Source organism: Syzygium oleosum, unplaced genomic scaffold (genome assembly GCF_021117445.2).
Source record: "Syzygium oleosum isolate NSW1041296 unplaced genomic scaffold, Sole_v2.1 Sole_v2.01, whole genome shotgun sequence".
Taxonomy (NCBI): domain Eukaryota; kingdom Viridiplantae; phylum Streptophyta; class Magnoliopsida; order Myrtales; family Myrtaceae; genus Syzygium; species Syzygium oleosum.
Window position 1 is genome coordinate 36,653,206 of NW_026607485.1, and position 24,743 is coordinate 36,677,948.

The 24,743-nt window shown below is 39.6% G+C and overlaps 2 protein-coding genes and 1 pseudogene across 5 annotated transcripts in view; 2 read left to right on the forward strand and 1 right to left on the reverse strand.

Moving 5' to 3' along the window:
• The first annotated feature begins 1,377 nt into the window (after positions 1–1,377).
• LOC115682914 (kiwellin-like) lies at positions 1,378–2,189 on the forward strand (annotated as a pseudogene).
• Positions 2,190–2,795: 606 nt separating this feature from the next.
• Positions 2,796–24,743, reverse strand: part of LOC115679514 (protein NO VEIN-like) — a 31,097-nt gene continuing 9,149 nt past the window's right edge. For all 4 annotated transcript variants that reach the window (XM_056319013.1, XM_056319031.1, XM_056319016.1 and 1 more), the window contains 8 exons: positions 22,725–24,445; positions 21,322–21,534; positions 17,093–19,354; positions 16,475–16,587; positions 6,400–6,802; positions 6,003–6,317; positions 5,192–5,449; positions 2,796–4,639 (listed from right to left, as the gene is read on the reverse strand). In XM_056319013.1, the coding sequence (XP_056174988.1) occupies positions 3,539–4,639; positions 5,192–5,449; positions 6,003–6,317; positions 6,400–6,802; positions 16,475–16,587; positions 17,093–19,354; positions 21,322–21,534; positions 22,725–24,445 (6,386 nt within the window). In that variant the 3' untranslated portion in view covers positions 2,796–3,538. The remainder of the gene's footprint in view (positions 4,640–5,191; positions 5,450–6,002; positions 6,318–6,399; positions 6,803–16,474; positions 16,588–17,092; positions 19,355–21,321; positions 21,535–22,724; positions 24,446–24,743) is intronic.
• LOC115679523 (uncharacterized) lies at positions 8,523–10,539 on the forward strand. Its single transcript, XM_056319042.1, has 2 exons — positions 8,523–10,101; positions 10,416–10,539. Exons 1-2 carry the CDS (start codon positions 9,066–9,068, stop codon positions 10,451–10,453), a joined length of 1,074 nt encoding a protein of 357 aa, XP_056175017.1. The 5' UTR covers positions 8,523–9,065; the 3' UTR covers positions 10,454–10,539.

Below are 24,743 nucleotides of genomic sequence, written 5' to 3' on the forward strand. Positions count from 1 at the left end.
TCATCTAGGGAATAAAAGTAGAATAATCTATTTTTTGCAAGAAATTGATTTTTAGAACAGAATGGTTATCATTCCCGCCTTAAAACATCTACTATCTAATATGATTTTTTTAATCTAATCCAATCAATTTGATGGTGTCAGTCTATCTCATCTAATAATATAATAATCCAATAAGTATTTTAGTGATTTATGGGGGAAACCTATGTATGGTTGACACTTGGTACTTTCCTTGTTTCACACTTACCTCACTTTGCCTTTTTTTCTTTTAATTTTCTTATTTTTGTCTCATTTCTTTATTTCATTGTCTACTTTCAAACAATCAGCCAAACTTACCCTGAACTTGGTTAGTCACAGATCCTCTGTTGCCGCTGCTCAGAGTCACGCCCCCGTCGCCACTTCATGGCCATTCGGCCCGTCCCTATCGTTGCACAAACGTTGTGCCTCCCCCGTGCCTCCGCCCCTTTCCAACCGCGTTGGACCGTGACCAAAGAGGCCTTAGGAGATCCCAGATCTTGGGTCACCTGAGGCCGGCCACCTCTGATCTGAGGTCATGAGCCTCATATCGAGGTCGAGGTGTGCAGCAAGGCTCAATTGAGCCTGATGATAACTGGGAGAGAGAGAGAGAGTGCGGTCGAGATAGAGGGGAGGGCCACTATCGACGGGGCTTCCATTGCCATTGAAGCGCATGGCGGCTCGTACAGGATTCATCGACATTAATCATTTACTTTCTAATCTTCTTCTATGATAGATCGAAGGAAATTTTTTCTGACCAACTATTTTTCTAATCGATAGGTTACAAACATGATAACTATTCAATTTTATATTTAATAAAGCTTGCATGTGATTGATATCTATAACTAATAAATCACCAATCAAAAGTATGGTGAGAGGATGTTTTCTCCGATCATTCGAAGATGAAAAATTGTGCATAGTCAATTGACGTATACAAAAAAGTTAAATTTGGTATTGAAACTAAATAGCATTGATGTCTCTAATGCTTTGTCTTGTTAAACTTAGAATGCGATATCTTATAATGCCATTTATTAAAAGTTAAGTGTCTTAGAACCGCAGCATTGGCTATGGAAATTCTACACTTAAAAATGCTTTGCATTGTTTCTTGTTCAAACTCGGCTATCCATGAGCTGCTTTAATTAAAATATGGAGAAAAATAAGGCCGGCAGCATCTTCGGGAGAAAAAGTTAGTGCCACACAATACTTGTAATATTGTAGCTCAGAGAGAGAGAGAGAGAGACGGATTTGTTGTAATAATTCGGACTAAATAATAATGAGCAATCTTTGGTGGAGATTAGATTTAAGTGCAAATGCTTGAGAAACTTGAGGTCGTAGTCGACCGCCAACGTGGCGTCCACGCTAGCTAAATGGCACAACCATGCACAGTAAGGTACAACACAAAGTGGGCCATTGACGACTAGGGCACAACACGAAGTGGGCTCTCTATGTAAACCACTACAATCTCTCACTCCTCTTCGCATCAATCCAACTTTACTTTACAGTGTTCCACTTAGCACATTTGAACATGAAGAACCTTGCAACATCTTTCGGCATTGCTCTCTTCCTTGTTATTAGCTTCGCCTACTTTTCGTCTCCTTCTCATTCGAACTCATGTAATGGCCCCTGCCAAACACTTGATGATTGCGATGGCCCACTGATTTGCATCAATGGAAGGTGCACCGACGACCCCCAGGTGGGCACGCACATATGCGTCAATTTGCCTCCGTCTCCATCTCGTGGCGGATGTCAGCCTTCGGGCAGTATGTCTTGCGATAGACAATCATACCCTAAATATGATTGCTCCCCGCCGGTGACATCCTCCACCCGAGCTACACTAACGAATAACGACTTCAGCAAAGGAGGTGATGGCGGGGGGCCCGTCGGAATGTGATGACAGTTACCACGAGAACTCCGAGCTAATTGTCGCACTATTGACCGGGTGGTACGCTGGTGGATCTCGTTGCGGAGATAGGATCAGTATAACGTCCATGAAAACTAGGAGGAGCGTGATGGCCAAAGTGGTTGACGAATGTGACTCAAGGAATGGGTGCGACAAGGAACATGATTATCAGCCACCGTGCAATAACAACATCGTTGATGGGTCAGATGCTGTGTGGCACGCTTTGGGGTTGGACATAGATGTGGGTGAAGAGAATGTGGTTTGGTCCATGGCATAGTGTTTTGGTCGCCAATATGTCATCATATTACCGTGTGGGTGTCTGTAGTGCTATGTAAGAAAAGATTGACGACCATCAAGTTGTACCTGTACAATTTCATATATATGTTTGTATATGGGCATGGAGCATGAAATAGTATACATACGGTTATGTTTGCACGTGCTAGTCATATCTTGTGGACTATGCTACGTGATCGGTTTGGTATAATAAGTAGAGCAGAACTAGACCATGTTGTAGTTACGATGCGAAAGTGTCGTAACTTAGAGAAAATGGATGTTTAAAGCCAAATTACTTCGCCTTACCTCTAGGCTGAAGCCGATGTCCCTGTTTCTCGATCACTCAAATGCATATGACCGATATTTTTAGAAAATAATTTTTAAATTATTTATTTTCGGCGAAACAAATGAAATTTTTATTAGTCCATCATTTTTTTCCAGCAAATAATTTTAGGAAGCCTTGTTAAAGAAAACTAACGAGAGTTCTCAATCTATTGACTTTTTCCATTCCAATGGTAATCGATATCTTGAGAATTAAGACTTTCTTTAATAAGTATGCGTAAAAGCCGGAAAAAGAAAAAGAGAAGGGAATGACTGGGAAGCTCCTTCATTTCGGAGGGCAAGCTTTTTAGTAATAACCATCATAAAGATATTGACATACTTCAAGACCAATACCCCTCGCAGACCCTTCCGCTGCTATAGGAAAATCTGAATGTCTGGGAACCAACAAATCATCTAAGTTATGGAGTTTATATACAAACTACCGCTTGTCGATCGGAAATGGCGCCTAGGATGTCGAGGAGGTTGAGGAGGTCAAAAGAATACTAGTAAGAGATCGCAAATAAATTGTGTTCCTATGGGGATTCTGAGCTATATCCGAACTTAATTAGACGCAAAAACCATGTCTCCATCCCTTTGCTACAAAGGCCATGCCTGCCGGGAACTTTCAAGAGACAAAACTTACCTCCGATTAATATGCAAGAGTGAGAAGGAGGTCGGTGATAATAGAAAGAGAATCTCATTTCTTGGACTGCTCTCCACTGGGACCATATTCGAGTGACCATCTCAGAAGCGTCTCTGGCTTGGGAATTGCAAACCAGCCTTTTTCCACTTGTCTCTTTACATGAAGATGTACAGTAATGTTGCCTTTGGTAATTGCAGCGTCATGCCTACTAGTATCTGTACAGCGCTCTGGCGTCAAGGACAGGCTGCATCCACAAACCCGTGAAATCTGAAGACAAGTCACATTCATTATGGCAACCAAGTAGCAGTTTCAATGTCTATCCACCACAATATGGACTTCTGGGAAAATCAGCGAATACCGCACAGCCTACGGAAGTAGAGCTCCTCTTGTTAGGACACGCCAGAAAGATCCGTCTCCTGCCTCGGCATCATGACCACCAATTGCAGCTTGCCTTGCTGGCACAGTTTTATGGGGTTCTTAAAGATTGAAACCCTCGCAGTGTTATTGTCTACAAGAACCACATGCGCTATGCTGAAAGATTCACCCCGTTCAACCGCAAACTGCCACTCTCTGGTGGACATGTTAAACCAGTCCTTCCTTTTAGATGCGGTTGCTTTAACTTCAATGTACTCTCTATCGGCATCATTCTCCCCAATTAGGATATCATACGGGAGCCCGGTTTCACTAAGTTCATTAACCCAGTTCACTGTTGCCTTACCAGCTTTCCCTGTAAAATATCTGAAAGCAACAAGCTCACCAAGCCTCCCAGTCAACATTGCCTGGGCTCCGTCAGGGTTGCCAGTATTAAGCTTCTCTCTCCAGCTAAAATTGGGTGAACTCTTTGCAGGCACATCAGTCATAGCATTTGCATCAACAGAATTCAATTCTGTGCCCATAACGGTGTCACCAAATTGGGCAAAATGTTCTTCAGAATTTTGACTGTTCACCAGAAGCCCAGATGTAGCAGCTGCAGTTCCTCCAATCTTCCAATTGGCATCAATCTCCGTCGGAACCACATTTTCCATCACTGCAACCGTAATTTCTGAATGCCCCTCAATTTTGTCATGTGAGATGCTATCTACCGCTTGTGTCCTAAAACCATTTTCACAAGCATAACGGAAATCTGGAGCCGTTCTCCAATCCACAGGTGGCCAATTTAGGATGGTACCTGACTTCCTCCTGGACTTGAAAACAGTTTGTTCACTAGTTCCTCCTGAAGTAGAACTTATCGGGAGGGGCTTTTCAAGGTCTCCTGAAGGCAGAGATGCAAGGGACCAAATGGTTTCTTCATCAGGTATCTTTGTCACCTTCTGGCTATTCAATATGAAAGTCTCTGTCTGCTCCTCAGTGGAACCCGATTCCACCATAGTTGTAATCATGTGAAGGAAATTTGCTATGTGTAATTCTGGATGTCCATCAAACCATAATCGAGAGAGCTCCAAAAATAAAGCATGAGAATCTGATTGTTGGGCAACATAAAGAACATTCCCCTACAAAAATCAGATAGAAGACATTATTGAAACAATCCATTCTGTTATTCATGGCCACTTAATTGCTCAGTAACTTTATCTGGGTTTGTTTGCATCTTTTTATGATGATATCTTAGCCCAAGTGTAGAGGGTCCTCCACCTAGGTCAGCTTGTATTCACAGCTACTGATTTATAAAGAATTACCAAGTATATCTCATTAAAACAAAGCTCTACACAATAAATAGCTTGGTTTAACAAAACTATATGACTTCCGTGCTCAGAACAATAGTAGTTCAGTTTCCTGAAAACAAATTTCACACTGAAAATAGGGCTGGAGGTATTTCTGTAATCTTGACCAAAAGTATCAAGATGAGAGCAAGCATCTAACCAATTTTCAAAAGGCCCCCTCATCAGATCAGAGATTCCTAGTCGATATTTAACTTAACTAGAGGTGAATTTCTCTTCCTAGGTAGATAACGTCTTTTCAAATGATGTGGCAACATTTTCTAGCTTCTGCACTACGTCAAAAATTACATTGAGAATATGACTTCCAGCATTGGAGAAGCTTCATACCTCCAGTAAACAATTGCAGTCGTATCTCTTCTTGGATGTACTGCCACAACTTTTGATCAAATTTTTGTAGAACAATTTTTCAACTACTACTACTTGCAACTGTTTGAGACTGTCAAAACCAGACTGCTTAAGCTGTAAATATTGCTGAGGATGCACACTGTAGATGTAGCGTTGGGCATAGGGAAGTGCCCAGTCAATCAACTGGGCTTTTAAAGTACCATCTGCTGAACCATAATATATTGCTTCACGAGTTACAACCTGCAAAGAAATTATCCATAAGGACAATAGCTTTGTCAACAACTGAAAATTTGCTGGAATTATATGTTTGTCAATAAATGCTTCTATACTCGACAGTTAACAAAATACTTAGCACAGGTAAGTTATCTCAAATTTAACTTTCAAACTTCAATGTTACTGCAACAACATCAATATTCAGCAAGCTATAAGTGCACTGTAATTTTGAGCCTTCCATGAAGTGTATGACATGCATTTTAGTGTCATAGTCAACAACAGCTACAAAAACTTGCAGTCCAATTATTTTCTTTTCACTATCCAAATGGAGTTTCATATCACAAACCACACCTATTAGTCAATGGGTTTTCATTTCACTATCTCAATGCAAGAAACTCATACAAGATTTCTTCATTACGGGTTTACCAGGTCATTTTGTCAGAAAATAACGAGTGATAGTAAACACAGGTTTGTCAAAATTGACATATTAGGTTGTGCGTTGAGCATATATGCTAGTGTCGATTGCTCATGTGGCTTTGTGTCTGTCGAGAGAGGGGGCAAGAGGGTGGGGCATGCGTACCTCAGAAAGTGCGGGAATCCCCAAGGTCCTCAAGAGCCTAGTAACATTTGCAGGAAGCATCTCTTGATTGTCGTTGGGTTCACCAAAGTACAGAAAATCAACGCCTTCCACATACTTAAGTTCCTTCCTCAAATTCTCATCGTCAGACCAGCACACAATACCAAACAAAGGATGCAGGGATACCCACTTATCCAGCACCGTGGGGAGCACGGTGTATTCTGGTTTTGTCAGACATTCTTTAAAATAGCTGATATCCTCCGCAGTTATGGATCCTGAGACTAATCCATCATTCCACTTCAAAAAAATTTGAAATACCTGAAACATGAAAGGAAAAGTTTTTAGGTCTTAGGACCAACGAACCTCATGACACCAAGTACACATCAAGTTGGTTACTCACTATATTAGCTACTTGTGAAGGTAAGGTAGTAGCGGACAACTCCACCAACATTTTCAGATAAACATGAAAAGAAGGGCCCTCAAGAACACCGCATTCCCTGACAAAGAAATCATAAAGACCCGGGTAGATATTGTCCAATGTCTTGCAAGGAAGGCCATCAGTTACACCCACCAATCTGCACTGAGAAAATACTTGATTTATTTGTTTCACTGAACCAGTGGAATCATGCCAATACACTTCTTTAGGGGAACAAAATATGCCAGAAACCAGCTCCTCCTGCCGAGATCCAGATGCACTTGGAACAAAGATAAACTGACTCGTTCTAATCTCTTCACTCATTCTTATCTGAGAAGAAGTCAATTCATTCCAAATAAATGAATATAACCTTGCCATTTGTGCTACGCTGAAAATCAAAATGACACATAAATGAGAACACAGATCTGAGGAACAAAATTAAAATAAAGAATATAAAATCAAGGAAGCCAACCTTATTGAAACTTGAACAAAGAGATATGCAATTACGGTATATAGTACACCAAGATCTTAACAATAGACTTTCAACTGATGCAATTCACTGTAATAAATACACATGACAATGCATTGAAGTTCCGCTCATACTGTTTCATAATTATGAACTCCCTCAACTGGGTCCAGAACGCTATGTTTGGAAGAGATTTAAGACAATGATTGAGTAAACATATAATCAACATATAATTGAAATAGTGGGTCTAACAAATTTCTCCGTCTCTCAATTAAAACTTCTAAAAAGAACCCAGAAACAAGTATTTTGAAGAGATTTTTCCTCAGTTTGTTTACTTGATGGAATTTATCATATACCCAATGATAGAGTCGAAGAGAAACAAAATCAAAAGTACAGGCCAATAAAACAATACAAATACGATGTGAAGCTAGTCAAGGTGAGAGGAAAGCAGCACGAAACTTATTGTTAGAAGTACCAATTGGTTCCACATTCTGACCACACACCTTTTGGCCACTTTTAGATGACATGAATAGCTTAATCGGAATCAGGAAAATTTTGCAAAAATGAACATATCCCAACTTGCAGGGAGAAATTTTACTCAAAAGATGACTAATTTTCAATATTTTGTGAAAAAATTATTTTTCAAATAGAGAGAACCTTGGTGTACAGTGCGGACAGAATTTTTTGAGGACCTTTACCTATCGAGGGAGAAAGGGAAGAGATTGGAACAAAAGGGGTTGGAAAGAGTAGTCGTGAAAGTAAGTCACTAGCTCCCATATAAGCATCCCAAGATCTCCCAAGTTCCATTTGATTATTATGTCTCACAAAAAGAATATATCATTTCCAGCACCATATTCGAATAGAGGGCATCAATCTGCTTTTCGCAAAATCTCCATCATAAGAACTCCCTCTTCATCATTTAAAATAAAGTACACTACGATAAACATCAAATTGACAATATCCTAGAATGGTTCTTTTAATCAGACAAACAAAAGTTTCATAATCCATCAGTGTCTAGTATTATTACTGACCAGAAGACTTATAAAATAGGCATTTACACAATGGTTCACTTTTGGCACTTGAAGGACAAGATGTGGATCACTTCCTAATATGTAGAACCTTTGCAACTTATCTCTCAAAATCATATTCTTCAATCCGCAGCTCAGACAGCCCAATTACTTTATAGTGGCAAAAGGCAATCTTTCACCAAAGCAGTAAAAACGATGATATACTGCAATTGACTATCTAAGTACATAATTCATAGTCGTAGAGCAGATTAGATCAGATATCTATCACATGAGAACCAAGATCTGGTCCTCTTTCCCGGCCCTTCCTTCTCTTTCTTTCTCTACTTTTCCCTTCACAACCAACGTGGCTGTGGATGATTTTATTAAGAAAAGAAAATCAAGAGTGATTCGCAAACTGGACATGGAAAAGGCCTATGACCATGTTTCAAGGGAGTTCTTGATGCATATGTTAAGACGAATGGATCTTGGTGACCAATGGTGTAGATGATTCCAAAATGCATTTTGTTAGAGTAGAATTATTTTTTATTTTCTAGGTTTTATTCCTTTTTTACATATATAAGGGCATTATGGTCATATACAATTCATATTTAATATAAATATATCGTGATGGGTGTAGGTTTCTGTCACACACAGAAACCAAGAGCCCCTTTCTTGGATTTTACAATCTCTTTCTCTCTCTCTTCTTCTCCTCTCTTTTTCTTCTCTCTTCCTTCTTTTCTCTCGTTATTTTTCTGCGGGTTCTCTAATCAGCTTAGTAACATGGTATCAGAGCACGGTTTGACTACCTGATTCCCTGGTCCTATTGCTGGTTTGAGAGTCCCCTAATAACCCTATTCCTTCTCTGGTGCGTAGCCACCTAAAGCTACAATTTTTACCTATTTTCTCTTCAAGTCCCGATACATATAAGATCAGGAGAAATCAGATTTATCAGGTTCTGTTTGTGACAATGGATTACAACACTTCCTGATTAGCAGATTCAAGGATCAGGGTATTTCGTTGATTATGCAGCCTATATTTATAAAATTTCAGCATCCCTTTGTTTGATTGATGGAGCCAATCGCATCTGATTATATGTTGGTATTGCTGTTTTATTTCTTGCACTGAAGTTTCGGCCTTTTTTGATCGGTGGTAGATATATTTATATTGAGATTTTCACCATGAATGGCACTAAGTCTTCTACGGACAGTGTCAATGTTCAGATTACCACCATTAAATTGAATGGATCCTCCAATTACTTGCTATGGGCTCAAGCTGTGAAGGTTTATATTAATGCCAAAGGGAAACTTAATTATCTTACTACAGAACCCCCTGCTGAAAACTCTAAAGACTATAGTGACCGGATGAGAGAGAATGATACACTTTTGGTGTGGTTATGGAATAGCATGGAACCATCCATTGCTACTAATGTCATGTTCCACACAACTGCCAAGGGAGTGTGGGATGATCTTATGGAGAGTTACTCACAAGACAAAAACATGTCTAGAGTCTATGAGCTCTATGAGAAGATCTTTAATTTTAAACAGGGGGACAAGTCTCTTGGAGAGTATTATAGTGCTTTGAAAGGCATGTGGGAAGAACTTAATCTTTATCAGCCCATCACTACTAATCTTGAGACACTAAAGACACAACGAGCTGAATTTCAGGTGGGCAAGTTTTTATCAGGCTTGAATGCTGACTTACAGCCTATGAAGAGTCAGCTTCTTGCTGGAGAGAGAGTTCCTTCTATGAATGAAGCATTTTGTCGGATTCAGCGCATTGTCCCTCCGTCTTCTACATCATCTAAAGATAATTCAGCATTTGTGGCTAGTAGTGGTGTTCGTGGTCGTGGTGGATTTTCTAATAGAGGTCGTGGTTTAGGGGGAGGTCGCGGTCGTGGTGGTGGACGTAGTGGACAAAATTCTGATCGAGATAGCCGTCAGTGTATATACTGCGGCAAATCTAGTCATATTGTTGACACATGTTGGGCCAAGCATGGCAAGCCTGAGTGGGATCAGCGATTAGTTACTGCAAATGCTGCTATGGCTGAAGGGAGTGCTGGAAATGTGTCTTACGGCGACACGAATCCATCTATCCCAAGTGGGGGTAGTTCTTCTGAGTCCGCGTCTCGGGATGATACGGTCGCACAACTCATCAAGCGTGTCCAACAACTGGAGGCTTCCAATTTCTCATCTACTGCCACTCTTGCACGTACAGGTAACATGGCCTTTTTCTCTACTTTGTCTCCTGGCACCTCTTGGGTCATTGACTCGGGAGCTTCTAGTCATATGACCGGTAAGCAAGAATTATTTTCTTCCCACCATAACTCTAGTCCTTCACCTGAAGTTATTCTAGCTAATGGTTCCTCTACTCAAGTGGTTGGATCAGGGGCTGTTTCACTTACACCCTCCTTATCCTTGTCCTCCGTTTTACATGTTCCCCAACTTCCTTTGAATTTGTTATCTGTTAGTCAGTTAACTAAAAATCTAAGTTGTTCTGTTACATTTTACCCCTCCTATTGCATTTTTCAGGACCTTCAGACAAAGAAGAAGATTGGTGGAGGGCATGAACATGATGGACTCTATTATCTGGATGGTGTCTCCACTGCTGACGCCAATGGTCTAGCTGCTAGTCCTATTACCCCCCTATTATGGCATTCCCGTTTAAGGCATTTATCTTTATTTAAGTTACAGCAAATAATTCCCAAGTGTAAATCAATTTCTACTCTTGAGTGTGAGGCTTGTGAACTTGGGAAACATCATCGTAGTTCTTTTCCTAGTCGTAGTGATTCTCGTGCATCTACTTTATTAGAACTTGTTCATTCAGACATCTGGGGACCTTCCCGTGTTGCTAATAGAAATGATTTTAAGTACTTTGTTACTTTTGTGGATGATTATTCTCGTCTAACATGGCTCTATATGCTTCATGATCGTTCTGAATTTTTACATGTTTTTCAATTATTTCATCGTGAAGTTACTAATCAGTTTAATACATCCCTTAAAATTTTGCGAACAGATAATGCTCTAGAATACTCACAAAAATCAATTTCTTTGTTTTGTTCTAGTCTTGGCATTATACATCAAACAAGTTGTACTTATACCCCTCAGCAGAATGGTGTGGCCGAGAGAAAGAACCGTCACCTTCTAGAAGTTGCTCGTTCACTTTTGTTACATATGCATGTCCCAAAATCATTTTGGAGTGATGCTGTCCTTACTGCTTGTTACCTCATAAATCGTATGCCTTCCACTGTCCTCAATCAACAGTCACCAATCAGTATTGTATTTCCTGACAAGCCGTTATTTCCTCTTACCCCGCGTGTCTTTGGGTGTGTCTGCTTTGTCCATAATCTACGACCTGGTGCTGATAAACTATCCCCTCGTGCTACTAAATGTGTTTTTCTCGGGTATTCACGTACTCAAAAGGGATATCGGTGTTATGATCCTATGACTTGTACTCAATATGTCAGTGCTGACGTTACTTTTTTCGAGGGCACACCATACTATTCTACTGAGGGTAAAGAGTTTTCAACTGACATTGTAGCCGATCCTCCTATTCCACAACTTATTCCCTTAGATTCTGTTAGTCCTTCCGTACCTCCTCCCTTGCAGGTATATCAGCGGCGAAAGCAGTCTACGGCACCACCGGTCTCCAGCTCTTCCGTGCCCTCCGTTCAATCTCCCTCCTTGTCTCCTGGTCCGGACGATCTTCCGATTGCCCTTCGCAAAGGTACTCGTTCTTGTACACAAAAATCCTCTTTTGCTTACCCTATTGAGCGTTATGTGTCTCTTTCACATCTTCCTCCTCCATTACATGACTTTGCTCTATCATTACATACTCACACAATTCCTACTTCTACCACTGAGGCCTTGTCTCATCTCGAGTGGAAGAGAGCTATGGATGTAGAAATGGAAGCTTTGGTGTCCCGCCAAACATGGTCTTTGGTTGATCTTCCTCTTGGGAAAGATGTGGTGAAGTGTCGTTGGGTGTACACTATCAAGTATAACCCGGATGGCTCAGTTGAGCGTCTCAAAGCTCGGCTCGTTGCTAAAGGTTTTACTCAAACTTATGAAATGGATTATTTTGAGACTTTTTCCCCCGTGGCACGTCTCAATTCTGTTCGTGTTATTATTTCTCTTGCTGTGAATTTTGATTGGCCATTATATCAATTGGATGTCAAGAATGCTTTTCTTTATGGTGATTTGTCTGAAGAAGTATATATGGAGCAACCTCCTGGGTATGTTGCCCAGGGGGAGGATCGCAGTAAAGTATGCCGGCTACATAAAGCCATTTATGGGTTGAAACAATCTCCTAGAGCATGGTTTGAGAAATTCAGTTCAGTGATTTCCAGGTGTGGTTTTCACCAATGTTATTCTGATCATTCTGTTTTTGTTCGCAAGGAGTCGGGAGTGGTCATTCTTGTTGTTTATGTGGATGATATAATTGTCTCTGGTAGTGATGCGACCGGAATTTCTGAGGTTAAATCTTTTCTTCAACAGCAATTTCAGATTAAAGACTTCGGAGCTCTTAGGTATTTTCTAGGTATTGAAGTTTCACGAAGTAGGAAAGGTATTAATTTGTCTCAGCGAAAGTATGTTCTTGATCTTTTATCTGAGACTGGTACACTAGCTTCCAAGCCAGTTGATACTCCTATGGATCCAAATCAAAAGTTTGGAGTTGATGATGGAGATGATCCTGAAGATAAACATCGGTATCGGCGTCTAGTTGGGAAACTAATTTATCTTACTGTTACACGTCCCGATATTTCTTTTGCTGTTAGTGTGGTGAGTCAGTTTATGGAATCACCCAAGAAGGCTCATTGGGATCTTGTTTGTCGCATTCTTCGATATCTTAAAGGCTCTCCCGGTAAGGGACTCGATTTATAAACCGAATGGTTCTTCCACCTTAGTTGGCTATTCGATCTTGATTGGCGGGTCAAAGTGTGATCGGCGGTCTACGACTGGGTATTGCACCTTTCTTGGTGGTAATTTGGTTACTTGGAGAAGCAAAAAAACAGACTACCATTGCCAGATCTAGTGCGGAGGCTGAATATCGTGCTATGGCACATACTGTGGCTGAATTGCTGTGGTTGAAATCTCTTCTCCAGGAGCTTGGATTTTCTATTAATCATCCTATTGATATGATGTGTGATAATCAGGCAGCTATTTATATTGCTGGAAATCCTGTTTTTCAAGAGCGAACTAAGCATATAGAAGTTGACTTGTCACTTTGTTCGTGATGCTGTGAAGCAGAACTTGGTTGCCACTCCTTACGTTGCCTCTAGAGATCAGTTTGCTGATATGTTCACTAAAGCGTTGTTTCGTCCTGCCTTTGTTGCTAGTTGTTCCAAGCTAGGCATGGGTGACCTATATGCTCCAGCTTGAGGGGGAGTGTTAGAGTAGAATTATTTTTTATTTTCTAGGTTTTATTCCTTTTTTACATATATAAGGGCATTATGGTCATATACAATTCATATTTAATATAAATATATCGTGATGGGTGTAGGTTTCTGTCACACACAGAAACCAAGAGCCCCTTTCTTGGATTTTACAATCTCTTTCTCTCTCTCTTCTTCTCCTCTCTTTTTCTTCTCTCTTCCTTCTTTTCTCTCGTTATTTTTCTGCGGGTTCTCTAATCAGCTTAGTAACACATTTCTTCACCGACTTTCTCGTTAATGGTGAATGGCAATCCAAGAGGTTTTCTCAAGTCTTCTAGAGGATTGAGGCAGGGTGATCCTCTGTCATGTTTGATGTTTCTGCTGGTTATGGAAATATTAAGTAAGATGCTGCTACTGATGAGGGCTTGTATAATGGCTTCGAGGTTAGCAATGCTTGCGATGAAGTTTCCATATCCCATCTTTTATTTGCAGATGACACCATCATTTTGTTGGAGGATGACATTAAACAAATTCTGCACTTGAGACTTTAGAGGCATATTGCTGTGTTTTGAGGGTGTTTTGGGCTGAAATGTAAATGTGCAAGAAATGTCTCACATTCTTGCCTATAAAGTACTGGGATGGTCGTTGGGATCCACTCATAAGCAAAAATTGTTTGGCATCCAATGATACAAAGATTTGAGAACAGTTTAAGTGGTTGAAAAATGGCTTATTTATCTAAGGGAGTTAGACTTGCGTTGTTGAAGTATGCGCTCTCTAAATCCTCCGGTTTGCTTTCTCTCTTCATTACCAATCCCTATCTTGTTGACAGAAAGACTTGAAAGCATATAACGATTCTCTGGGGAGATTGGAATGACAATCCGAGATTTCATCTAGTTAATTGGAGCATTGTAATACAACAGGTTCCTAATGGGGGCTTGGGCATAAAGTCGTTGGTATTTGTAAATAAAGCTTTGCTTAAGAAGTGGCTGTGGAGATCAAATGTGGAGAAACTATCCTTTGGAGGAGAGTATGGTTGCGAAATTTGGTTTGGAAGGATCTAGATTGGACAACTAAATCTAATTGAGGAGCAATTGGAGTCGGGGCTTTGGAAGCACATAAGGCAAGGATGAAATGCTTTTGAAAACAACTTTCTATTAGATTGGGGAATGTTGGAATGACATATGGTGTAAAGACACTGATTTCAAAGACTTCTTTCTGAATCCGTAGGGCTCAATGTTGGGGCTCGAAGCTTTCTCGACCGTTTGTTGAGTTATTGTATCAAGCAATGTTAGATGTACCTGAGGACAATATGCTACGGTCGAATTGTTGTACCTCTGGAAATTTTTCTATCAAATCCTATTATTCAGATCTCATCTTCACTCAAACGCAATTACAACAGAGCACAATCTCCCCTTGGAAATCTATTTGGAAAGTAATAGGTGTTTTTTTGTGCAAGATTGAAAAAGAGAGTGTTTAATCACTTACTTTTACAATGTAGCTGGACCAAAAAGATTTGGACTACAGTTGTTCCAAATTAGGAGTAAATTGGGTGACATCAGGCGTGGTGCATCAGGATCTTGGGGCTTGGAGAGGGACTATTGGTTTGTGTTGGCCAGAAACAGAAAACTAAGGAGCTGAATCCTCTGGGGATTCCTTTAGGAATAATGGGTTGTACACCCTTCACTTTTGGTATAGCAGGAAAATTAAACTTCATACATCTATTGGAAATGTTAGAAACACTATTTTGTGCTAAAATCTGTATATGGGTGCCGTGCTGTTTTGTATAGGGGTGGTACCCCCTTGGTGCTGCCTTAATGAAATTATATTTATCACTCAGAAATGAACTCAACTAAGTTTATAAAATGTTAGATCTCCAGTTGTAAGCTTGAGCTAATTGCTGTGGCTTACTCGCAAGAGAAGGTTCAGTCAGGCAGATTTGCCATACAAATTAAGAAACTGGATATTTAAAAGGAAGAGGGTTGGAAATGGTTGGGGTAGGAGTAAAGGGGCCTAATTTGTCATTCTGGAGGCCCTTATAGACACAACAATATACCATCAATGGTTGACTCCTAATAAAGGCTTGTGAAGGAGATGCCTTTCGTCTGACCAAAAAAAATTTCAGCAGGGCAATTGACAAACAATTCAGAGAGTTCCGAATGTGCAAACGATTATACATGCCAACAGATACCATCAATAGTTGACAACTAATAAAGGCTTGTAAAGGAGATGCTTTTTGTCTGACCAAAAAATAAAGGAGATGCTTTTTGGTGTGGCAGTTGACAAACAATTCAGAGAGTTCCAGATGTGCAAATGATTTTACGTGCCAAAAGAGGGGAAAAAACTCATTATTTGAGCCACAAAGCATACATTTTCACCCTGATCTTGCTGGTATCTACAGAGGTTCCAGTAAGGATCAGATCCGCAATTCCTATTCATTACCATACATCACAGAATTCTCCAGTTGAGGAGATTTTGGCACAATATTTTTCAGTAGAGAATAGATCCCAAACCTTATATGGATCAAACACCAACAGACAGATCTAATGTCATTTCAAAAGATTGAAATCAAACCAAGTAGATTATCCCAATAAGCTCAATTGCTTCCAGTGGTTCAATAACCTAAAGCTTTGAATGAACTAGGAGTAAACTCTTTATCAAATTCATGACTCGAAAATCCTAGGAAAATACTTGATTTCATATGGAAAAATTGAAAAGCTATATAGGCAACAAAAGCCCAGAGGTCTCTGAAATTATACACCATTCTCATAGAATGTGTAGAATTGATGTTTTGTAAAAGAATTTTTCATAGAGGATATACCTCTGGGTACCACATCAATTTAATTATTTTTTTTATCAATTAAAAGATTATTTTCCACCATGAGATGTCAAAAATGCATACCTCAAATTCGTCACTTAACAGAAACTATTCAAACAAAATCAGAATATTATATGACCGAAAATGCCATGAAATCTCATAACAATGGTGCGATTCTCCAATGCATAATCCAAATCATTAAACCGGTTAGCTTACACAGACTTGGGATTGTTTAACTCCTGCAAATTGTAGACAATATGCTGCGCACAAACAACCATAACATATCTTCTTTCCTTTTAAATTTAAATAAAAGAACAAAAGAGATGAAATAATTATCAGCTTTCCTCTTTCAAAATAAGAAAATGCAAAGAAAAGACTCAAATAGGGATCCTAAAGTATACCTGGCCTTGAAAAGGTTGCCAGATCTTCTCCAAATTTGTAACATTGCCAGAACATCATCTAGGTTAACTTCAGTCTTGAACCCGATATCACTTAGCAACTTTTCACTTCTCACCTATTGAAAGGAAAAACAGCACACAAAAAAAATATATGAAATTTTGCCAGCATAGGCCTGACATTTTAAAGGGACATACACGGCCTTGATTTTAGTCATTAAGAATTCAGCGCATGCCAAATCATCAGTTATGCTTCCTCAATTTTGCTTCTAAGGAACATGGTCAATGAGTCAATGTTCCTTCAATATCATCAAGAAGATTGGCAAAGTATATACAAGATCCAAAACTTGTGCTCATTCTTGGAAAAAGCAAAATAATCGAATATTGTTTACTAAAATCACAGCAATCAACATAGAACAAGTTGAAGTAAATAGGAGCACACAAGGCTTTGACCTCAGAGCTAACCAAGTGGCATTTTTAAAAACAGACAAAGAAGAAGAGGTAAAAAATAAAATAAAATCTTGTTCCTAAAGACTTCACGAGTGGAATGTTGAGATAAAACTTGCAAACAGGAAAGTAAGCTAAAAGGCAAGACTGTGGCCCAAGAAGTAAAGACTGCCTAACCTTTGGGACAGCATAGGGAGCAGAAGCACCCAAAATTAAGCGCACCGCCTCGCAATCATAGAATAAATCCTTAGGGCAGTGGAGATCATCATCCATGCTTGATACTACCCACTGGAGATCACAGATACTGTTCATAAACGATGACTTGAAGGGTTTGGGATCCTCATTAGATGTAGGGTAGTAATAACCATTTACTTTATCATAAAAAAGATGTTCCCAATAAGTATCAAGAACCTCCAACAGATATTTGCAACTCTCCTTATTGCCTGTTTTAGAAAACTGGGATAACATTTGAACTAACTCCTTTGATTCCCAATCTTTCACAACCAACCCGGGGGTGATAAGGTCCATATCAAAAAGCATTCTCTTAGAGTTTTCAGGAGATATATCAGTAACACTCTTCTGAACTTGAACTACTTGCAGAAAATCAGCGATACCCATTTCCTGAAAAAATTCCCTCCACTTCGTCTTTCCACAAGAGAATGACTCCGTGACTGGATGTTTCAAATAGGATGAATCAACCACATGCCATCTCATGTCTGTAACATTAATCAGCTGATGTATGTTTATAGGATTTCCATAATCTTCACTGAAATGAATTGGCACCTCAACAATGCGTTTGAAGCCATAATTTGTCAAAATAAAAGCTTTATTTCGCAACTCTGATATGATTGAATCCTTGTCAATCCGACAAGTTGGGCAGCCAGATTGCAGGTGGATCATCACAAAGCAAACATATTCTATCATTAAGTTCTTATCCAAGCTATTCCTGTCAATGGATAGAGAAGGCAAGATGTGTACTTTAACAATTTCATGTGCTGATAGCCGCTGAACACCAATTCTGTGAAGCATTTTTGTGACATTATCCACGTAATCCACATCCAAACATGAGAAATCATCTGTCACCGAGAAGAGGGCAGGGCTTACAATACAGAGTTTCCTATACATACTGGGAAATGCTCTGAGCCCATGCTCACCATCAGATCCACTGCTCATGCCATCAGTATGTAACCAAATAGTACCTCTGTCTAGTGAGCTGTAAGTACCATCAGAAAGTGGAATAAATGCAATCTTCTGAAGGTTCTTTATGAGATCTTTCTCCATCCTAGAGACATCGGCAACAAGACCAGAAGACTGAAATGACATCATGTAAAGAACGTTTAGAAAGCGACATAACCAGGACAGACCAAGTGACTGGAGACCATTTTCCTTGTTACACAAAGAAGACAAGAGCTGCTGTAAAGTTTTAGTACCATATTCCTCAATACCTAATGCCCTTGCTAGCTGATCAGACAGAACTATGTCCTTGTTCAAGAACCCAAGGCCAAGGTGCTCTTGCAGCAAACCATCAGTTAGAAGAGTCTGAGCCTGTTCATCCCAACCCCTCAAAACCTTGCATGGAGGAACCCACTTGCCGCAATCTCCTTCCAGGAGTAAGCAGTTTGACATGCGGAGCCTGGAAATTATCATCCTTGGAAGACTAGCAAAAAAGCCATGTACTTCACCAAGTAGTGGAACAAAGCTCATATATGCTGATACAGCCTTACCTGGATTCTCCCTAAAACAAGGAAGTGCACAAAAAAATTCCTTCGCACTTGCAAACAACTCAGGACACTCTGACAGTAACCATTGGTTCCAGGGACTATCTCCATCCACTTCCTCTCTTGATGAGGGAAGTACAAAGTCACCTTGGAGAATAAATTTTAAACCATAAGTTCTCAGAGGAAGAAATGCAAATACTGGCTGTTGCACCAGAAAGGGGATGTAATAACCGCAATCTCCTTCCTGCAGTGTAAATGCCATCGCAATCTCCGTAATCTGCACATCGCGCCGAATGAAATTTGACTGCAACTTTCGAGAAACTACCAACCATGTCATTTTGTCTTTCCCATGAGAAACCTTGACAATATTATTCCCTAGAACCTCTTTTCTCATGATTATCAGTGAGTCATTCAGCATGTTTCTAAACTTAATACACTGGAGACGATGAAGAAAGAGTAACAGTGAGGGATGAAGATCTGAAAACATAGTTAAAATGCTTTTCATGGCACTTCCTTCTGACAGCTTTGATCTGAAAGGAAGTACAATACAAGTGTTCCAGCAGCTACCATTCATATCATCAGAATCACTAGAAACCAGCCTGGAGAATAAATCGACATTGCAAGCAGGGATAAGAGTTGGCAGGACAAAACCAATTTGACCTTCAGTTATGTCAAACTTCACATGAAATCCATTAGAATGTATCTCTGGAGCATCTGTTACCTAAAAAAATATTGAGCAGAGTCCATTAAATTGATCTTAACTCACGCTAATCAGACCATAAAACAACCTGACTTCAGATGATTTGTAATAGCTCTACAGAAAAAGATACTTACAATTGAAGGGAGATGTAAAAGGACAGAAGATATAAACATAGCTCGCGAAGAGAGCAGTTTCAATTTAATTTCATAAACCTAATATAAGATGATGATGTTGGCATAACCTTCTCTATATGAATCTTTGTAACGATAGCACTAAGGGCCCATTTGGCAAGTTGCCAAATAGTAAAAATTTATGTTCTTTTGTTTCCAGAATCATTTTGGGAACAGAAATCCGTTTGTTAAATTTTTTGTGCCCGGGCACAATTTTGCAAAAAATTGTTCCCAGAATCAGTTTTGGAATAGAATCAAGAAGCAACTTTTGCTTCTTGATTCTAGAACAATTTTTCCATTTCTAATTCTTCTTGGTTTCTTCTTTTTTTCTGGTTTGTTGCTCTTCTTCTTCCAGGCGTGCCACCAGCCACCCGCTGGCCACCGGCCGCCAGCAACCGGCCACAGGCCAGGGCCGGCGAGGGCGGCTCGCGACGGCGACGGCGAGGCCTTGCCTTGGCTAGGCGAGGCTCGACCTCATCCAGATCTGGCGAGGCCGACCTCGCCGGCCCTAGCCTATGGCCGGTTGCCGGCGCCGGCGACTAGTCATGGCCAAGGAAGGGAAGGGAAAGAAAAAAAAATAAAAAAAGGAAAGAAATATTTAAAAATTCAAAATATTATTAAAATATTATTAATAAAATGAAATTTTGTGTAGTTACCAAATGCATTTCTGTTCTTTTTCTATTCTAAGAATAGAAATTTTGGGCAGTTACCAAACGCCTTCAAATGCTTAGAAATTGTTCCCGGGTACGGAATAAAAAAGAATCATTTCTAAGCAGAATCAGTTCTTGGACACAGAATCGTTGCCATACGCACCCTAAGAATATCAATCTCTCCAATTAACAGATGAAGACTGATTTTCTCAAAATGCTAAAAATAAATTTCTTTCCAATTAACCATGTAAACAATGAGATCAGGTCTCAACCACCTTCATCTGTATCTGCAAACAAGGTTCCTACTTGCCAGGAAACACCGATTGTGAATATTCACTATAAAAATAGAGAAGTCAACTTCATGATTAATCTCTCCAAGGATTTTAACCTTCAGAGGTGTAATAACATATAAGGGAGGGTTTTTTTATACAAAAAGATGCCTTGGATCAAATATAGAGGACATTCATGCACATAGAGCAATTCTAAGCATTGTGCACAGCCACATACTCAAAAGTCTTGCTGTCCTTTCTTGCTTAGAAATAAGGCATCTACAACACCATAAACAGACAATGCACAGCGAGAGTCAAAAATGATTTTTAACAAGGAAAAAAATAGTTAATCGAATGCTCTAGCCTTCACCTGGTTTGATCTGACACTTTGGATTTGGTAGCATATTGGAAGGAGTGAATCAAGTTAGATTACACTTAAAAAATTCAATGAAGACACATATGAAAGCCACAAGTTCTTAATTGCAAAATCTACAGTGAGCACTTAAATTCAGCAGTCAGCTCTCGATTAGATCTGGATTCAGAGTTTGCCTGCTGCTCAAAGGGAGGAAGGTGCACCAGATTCCAGGTCTATTTTTAAGTAATAATCTTAATCACCGAAAATCTAGCAGAAGCAATCTGATACAATGATAATGTTGCGGAATAACTGCTTGTTGCTTCCGCTTCGCACATGTATGTGCCCAGGATTTTTTATTGTTTGAGCTCAATAAGCGCCCCGTGCAAATGCATAATTTGTGTCCATGCACGCATGCACGAGAGAGAGATAGTCATTTTTCTCTATTCTCTCTCAAATCACGGTGAAGTTGAATGACATGAAGGTGGAAGCAGGAAAAGAGACAAAGAAAGGATGAATAATTGTGATGATGGCTCTTGTAACATACCCGAAATACCGATTTGAAGCCTATCCCTTTCTGCCCAATGTATCCAGCACGAGATCCTTTTTTTGTTGAATTTCCAACATCACACAGAGCTCTGATGTTTTCAGCCAAAAAACCTCGTTCATTATTTAAAATAACGATACCTGAATCTTGAAGAATGAATGTTAAAGTTGGTTCCACATATTCCAGATAAAGATTATCATCAGCGTTTTGGACCTGAATCAAATGTCAGGAGATGCAGTCAATACACCGTGATAGAATTTGACAGGTTGCCTTTGGCAATACAAACATACATGAACATAAAAAGATGTCAGCATGTTTGCGCAACTGTAAACAATGGTTCTGGGAACACCACAACAAAGAGAAATCATGTGAATCAATGCCTAAAAAATTAAATACCCATTGAAACATATTGCAGAACTTCCTTATTTTTCACAAAATTCTCAATGCAATGCCCGTGAGCAAAACTTTACAATTCACCTAATGAGCATGTGAATTGCAACATGTAGAGAATATAGCCATATCTTTTGTGGATAAAGGTAAAACATAGGAGATCAAGGCCATATATACAGATACGTACATATATACATATATAAACGTAAATATAGATATATATATATATAGATATTAGTGCTCATCATCTTCTTCGCAAAAACTCTCTTCTTGGAAAAAAGCTTGAATTATATACTTGTTTTCTTGCTATCTACAAGAACAGATGTCCAGCAAAAAATTCCAATGCTATGGTCAGAAGGTCTACTTATTTTGACTCCATTGAGAAGATATTATTAATTTCTAGCTTCAGGGACTGCAACTTGTCCGCGCATACATTCCACATATGTGAGTTGGGATACCGTTTCTCCCAATACTAATTTTATCACATGCAGGAATTTCTATACCAAATTTCTTTTGTGGCTCCTGATGAGTTCAATTCCTCCCACAGATTATGCATCTGTCAGCTTGAATTGGTGAAAATAAAAGAAAACTCAATATAAAGATTATAAATATAAGATGCATATTAACAGATAACCTATAAACCCCTACACTAGCTTCAATTGAGGTCATTTCTAACTGGGAATTTTCCAATTATAGTTAAGTAGATCATATAGCTTAGTATTATGCAGAAGTATTGAGACTTGCACTATCAACTTTTGTCAGCATAAGGCCGGATAATGCTTAGCATATACATAAAATCCATTTCATACAAATCAATAAAGCACGGAGAGCTGCCAATTGAAAATGGATTCGGCAGAGTGGGAGATGCAATTGAAGGGTTGTTCAAGTTAACAATTGACAAAGCCCAAATACAATAGAACGGTCAATAAAAATTATGACACCTCTTATTGAACTAGATTGGAAAATGAAAAAACAAATCGAATGCAAAAGCGCATCACGACAAGGTATCTTACCAGCTCAAGGAGAAAATGTGAATCTTGAGAATACAATTCTTGTGAAAGACAATGAAGTGCTCTCCCGAGGCGAGCATGCTGTTTCTTTAACATGTTACTCTCTGTAATTGAGAGAGTTGGATCCAGTCCAAATTCACCCCTCCTGATTGACTCAATCACACATGCAGCATCAGTATCTCCGTTCAGTTCGGTGGAAGGGTGTACGTCACCATTGCCCACATTACCAGTTGTGCACCTAGCTCTGGTAGACACATTTCCTTCATTTGAAACAGAGACAACAATATCAGCCCTGGAAGAGGAAAGCTCATCTAAAGAACCTTCCACAGGTCTTAAGCTTGTGATCGTATCTGACCCCGTAGTTTTAATGCGCGGAGTACCACTGGCAGTAGAGCTGGTACCAGCAGTGGAAGCAAATATATTGTTATCATCCATCCATTCAATTATACCAAGAGAAAACCCTATTCTACGGAGCAGGAGCCGCTGCTGTAATTTGTTGCATTCCTTCAAAATGGCCAGAGGCGCATCCTTGAGAACAGATCGTAGTCCAGTAAGCAACACATCAGCAACAAAAGCACAAAATTCCGATGGTACATAATCGAGACAATCTAGAAAAAATCTCAATGCAAGAGGCACTGCTTCGTTGGCTATGCTCCCTTTTCCAGGGAGGTTACCCTCAACACTACCAGAAGTTTGATCCAAAATTTTATCGTGAAGGCCATGCATGCGAGAGTTCCTACAAACATCAGCATCAACACCATCCTGAGAATTTTCAATAATAACTTCAAATGCTCGACACGCATGGGATTTTAGAAGAGCCAAAGGAACATGTTTTTCTCCTCCAACTAATGAGAAGAATGACAATAGCTTCACCGCAGTCAGGAAAGAGGATCCTCTTAGTGCGGCTTCCAAGAAAGAATCAATGGTCGCTGAATGGTCAATCCGTATCACTTTCCCATCATTTGTCACCAAACACAACAGCTCCTTTGAATTGACTTCATTCAACAGAAAATCAACCAAAGGACCATGTGCAGGAGCAAATTTCCGTTCCCAATGTGACCATGACAATAAGTCCGAAAAAATTGGTGCTTTGAGCAAGACTTCAATTGCATCCTTGCAAGGTGCATGTAGAGGTCTTTCCATTTTAGGATCAATATCAAATCCTACAGTTTTGACTTCCAATGATTCCATACCATCATTCACAGATGATGATGCCACCAATGATGTTGAGTATAGCACACATCTTGATGTCACACAGCTCCTATGTTCTCTCACCATCTCTAAGAAATCCTTAAGAAAACTACCACCAACAATTTTAAAATTGAGTAGTGGGAATTGCTGTCTTAGAAGCATGAAAATCCTTTGCTCGGTAATAGTTTCATCCCCCCATAGATTATCTGCTGCTTGACATATTATTGCAACTAGTTGCTGCTGAAGCATGCAAATATCAAAAGGGGTCTTTTCACATATTTCACCTGTCAAAAGCTTTTGAACTTTTCTAGGCAGTTCTGAGTAGTTCTTTCCTAAGAATTGTAAGAAGTTCCCATGACCAAGGGACTTAAATTCCCCCACAGAAAACTGCTCTGCCACCCAAGACTCACAATCATGAAGCTTCTTGAAAATGTTATAATTCTCATCAGAAGGTAATTTTCGCTTATAATGGAGTTCATCATCAAGCTCAAGAAAAGAAGCCACTTTGCTGATCACATCCTCAACAGTAACACCTGTAAAATTTCAAGTACAGTTTGAATGATAGAACAAAAAGGCCAGAATCAGATAAGAAACTCAGAGGGGCTAAAATCTATGTTGCAAGTTTTTGTATGAAAGTATCGTTGGTCCCCCCTTGCTAACTACTTAGGTGAGGAAAAGTACAGATCAAATTTGGTTCTGGTAACTTTAAGCAGAACATCATGGGATTGACCTACATTCAAATTTTTACTACAGAAGAAAGCAGTCGTGCCTCCTTCTTGAGCACTTAATCTCCCATTGCAATTACTCAGCAATTAAGTTTTGTCTCTGCTT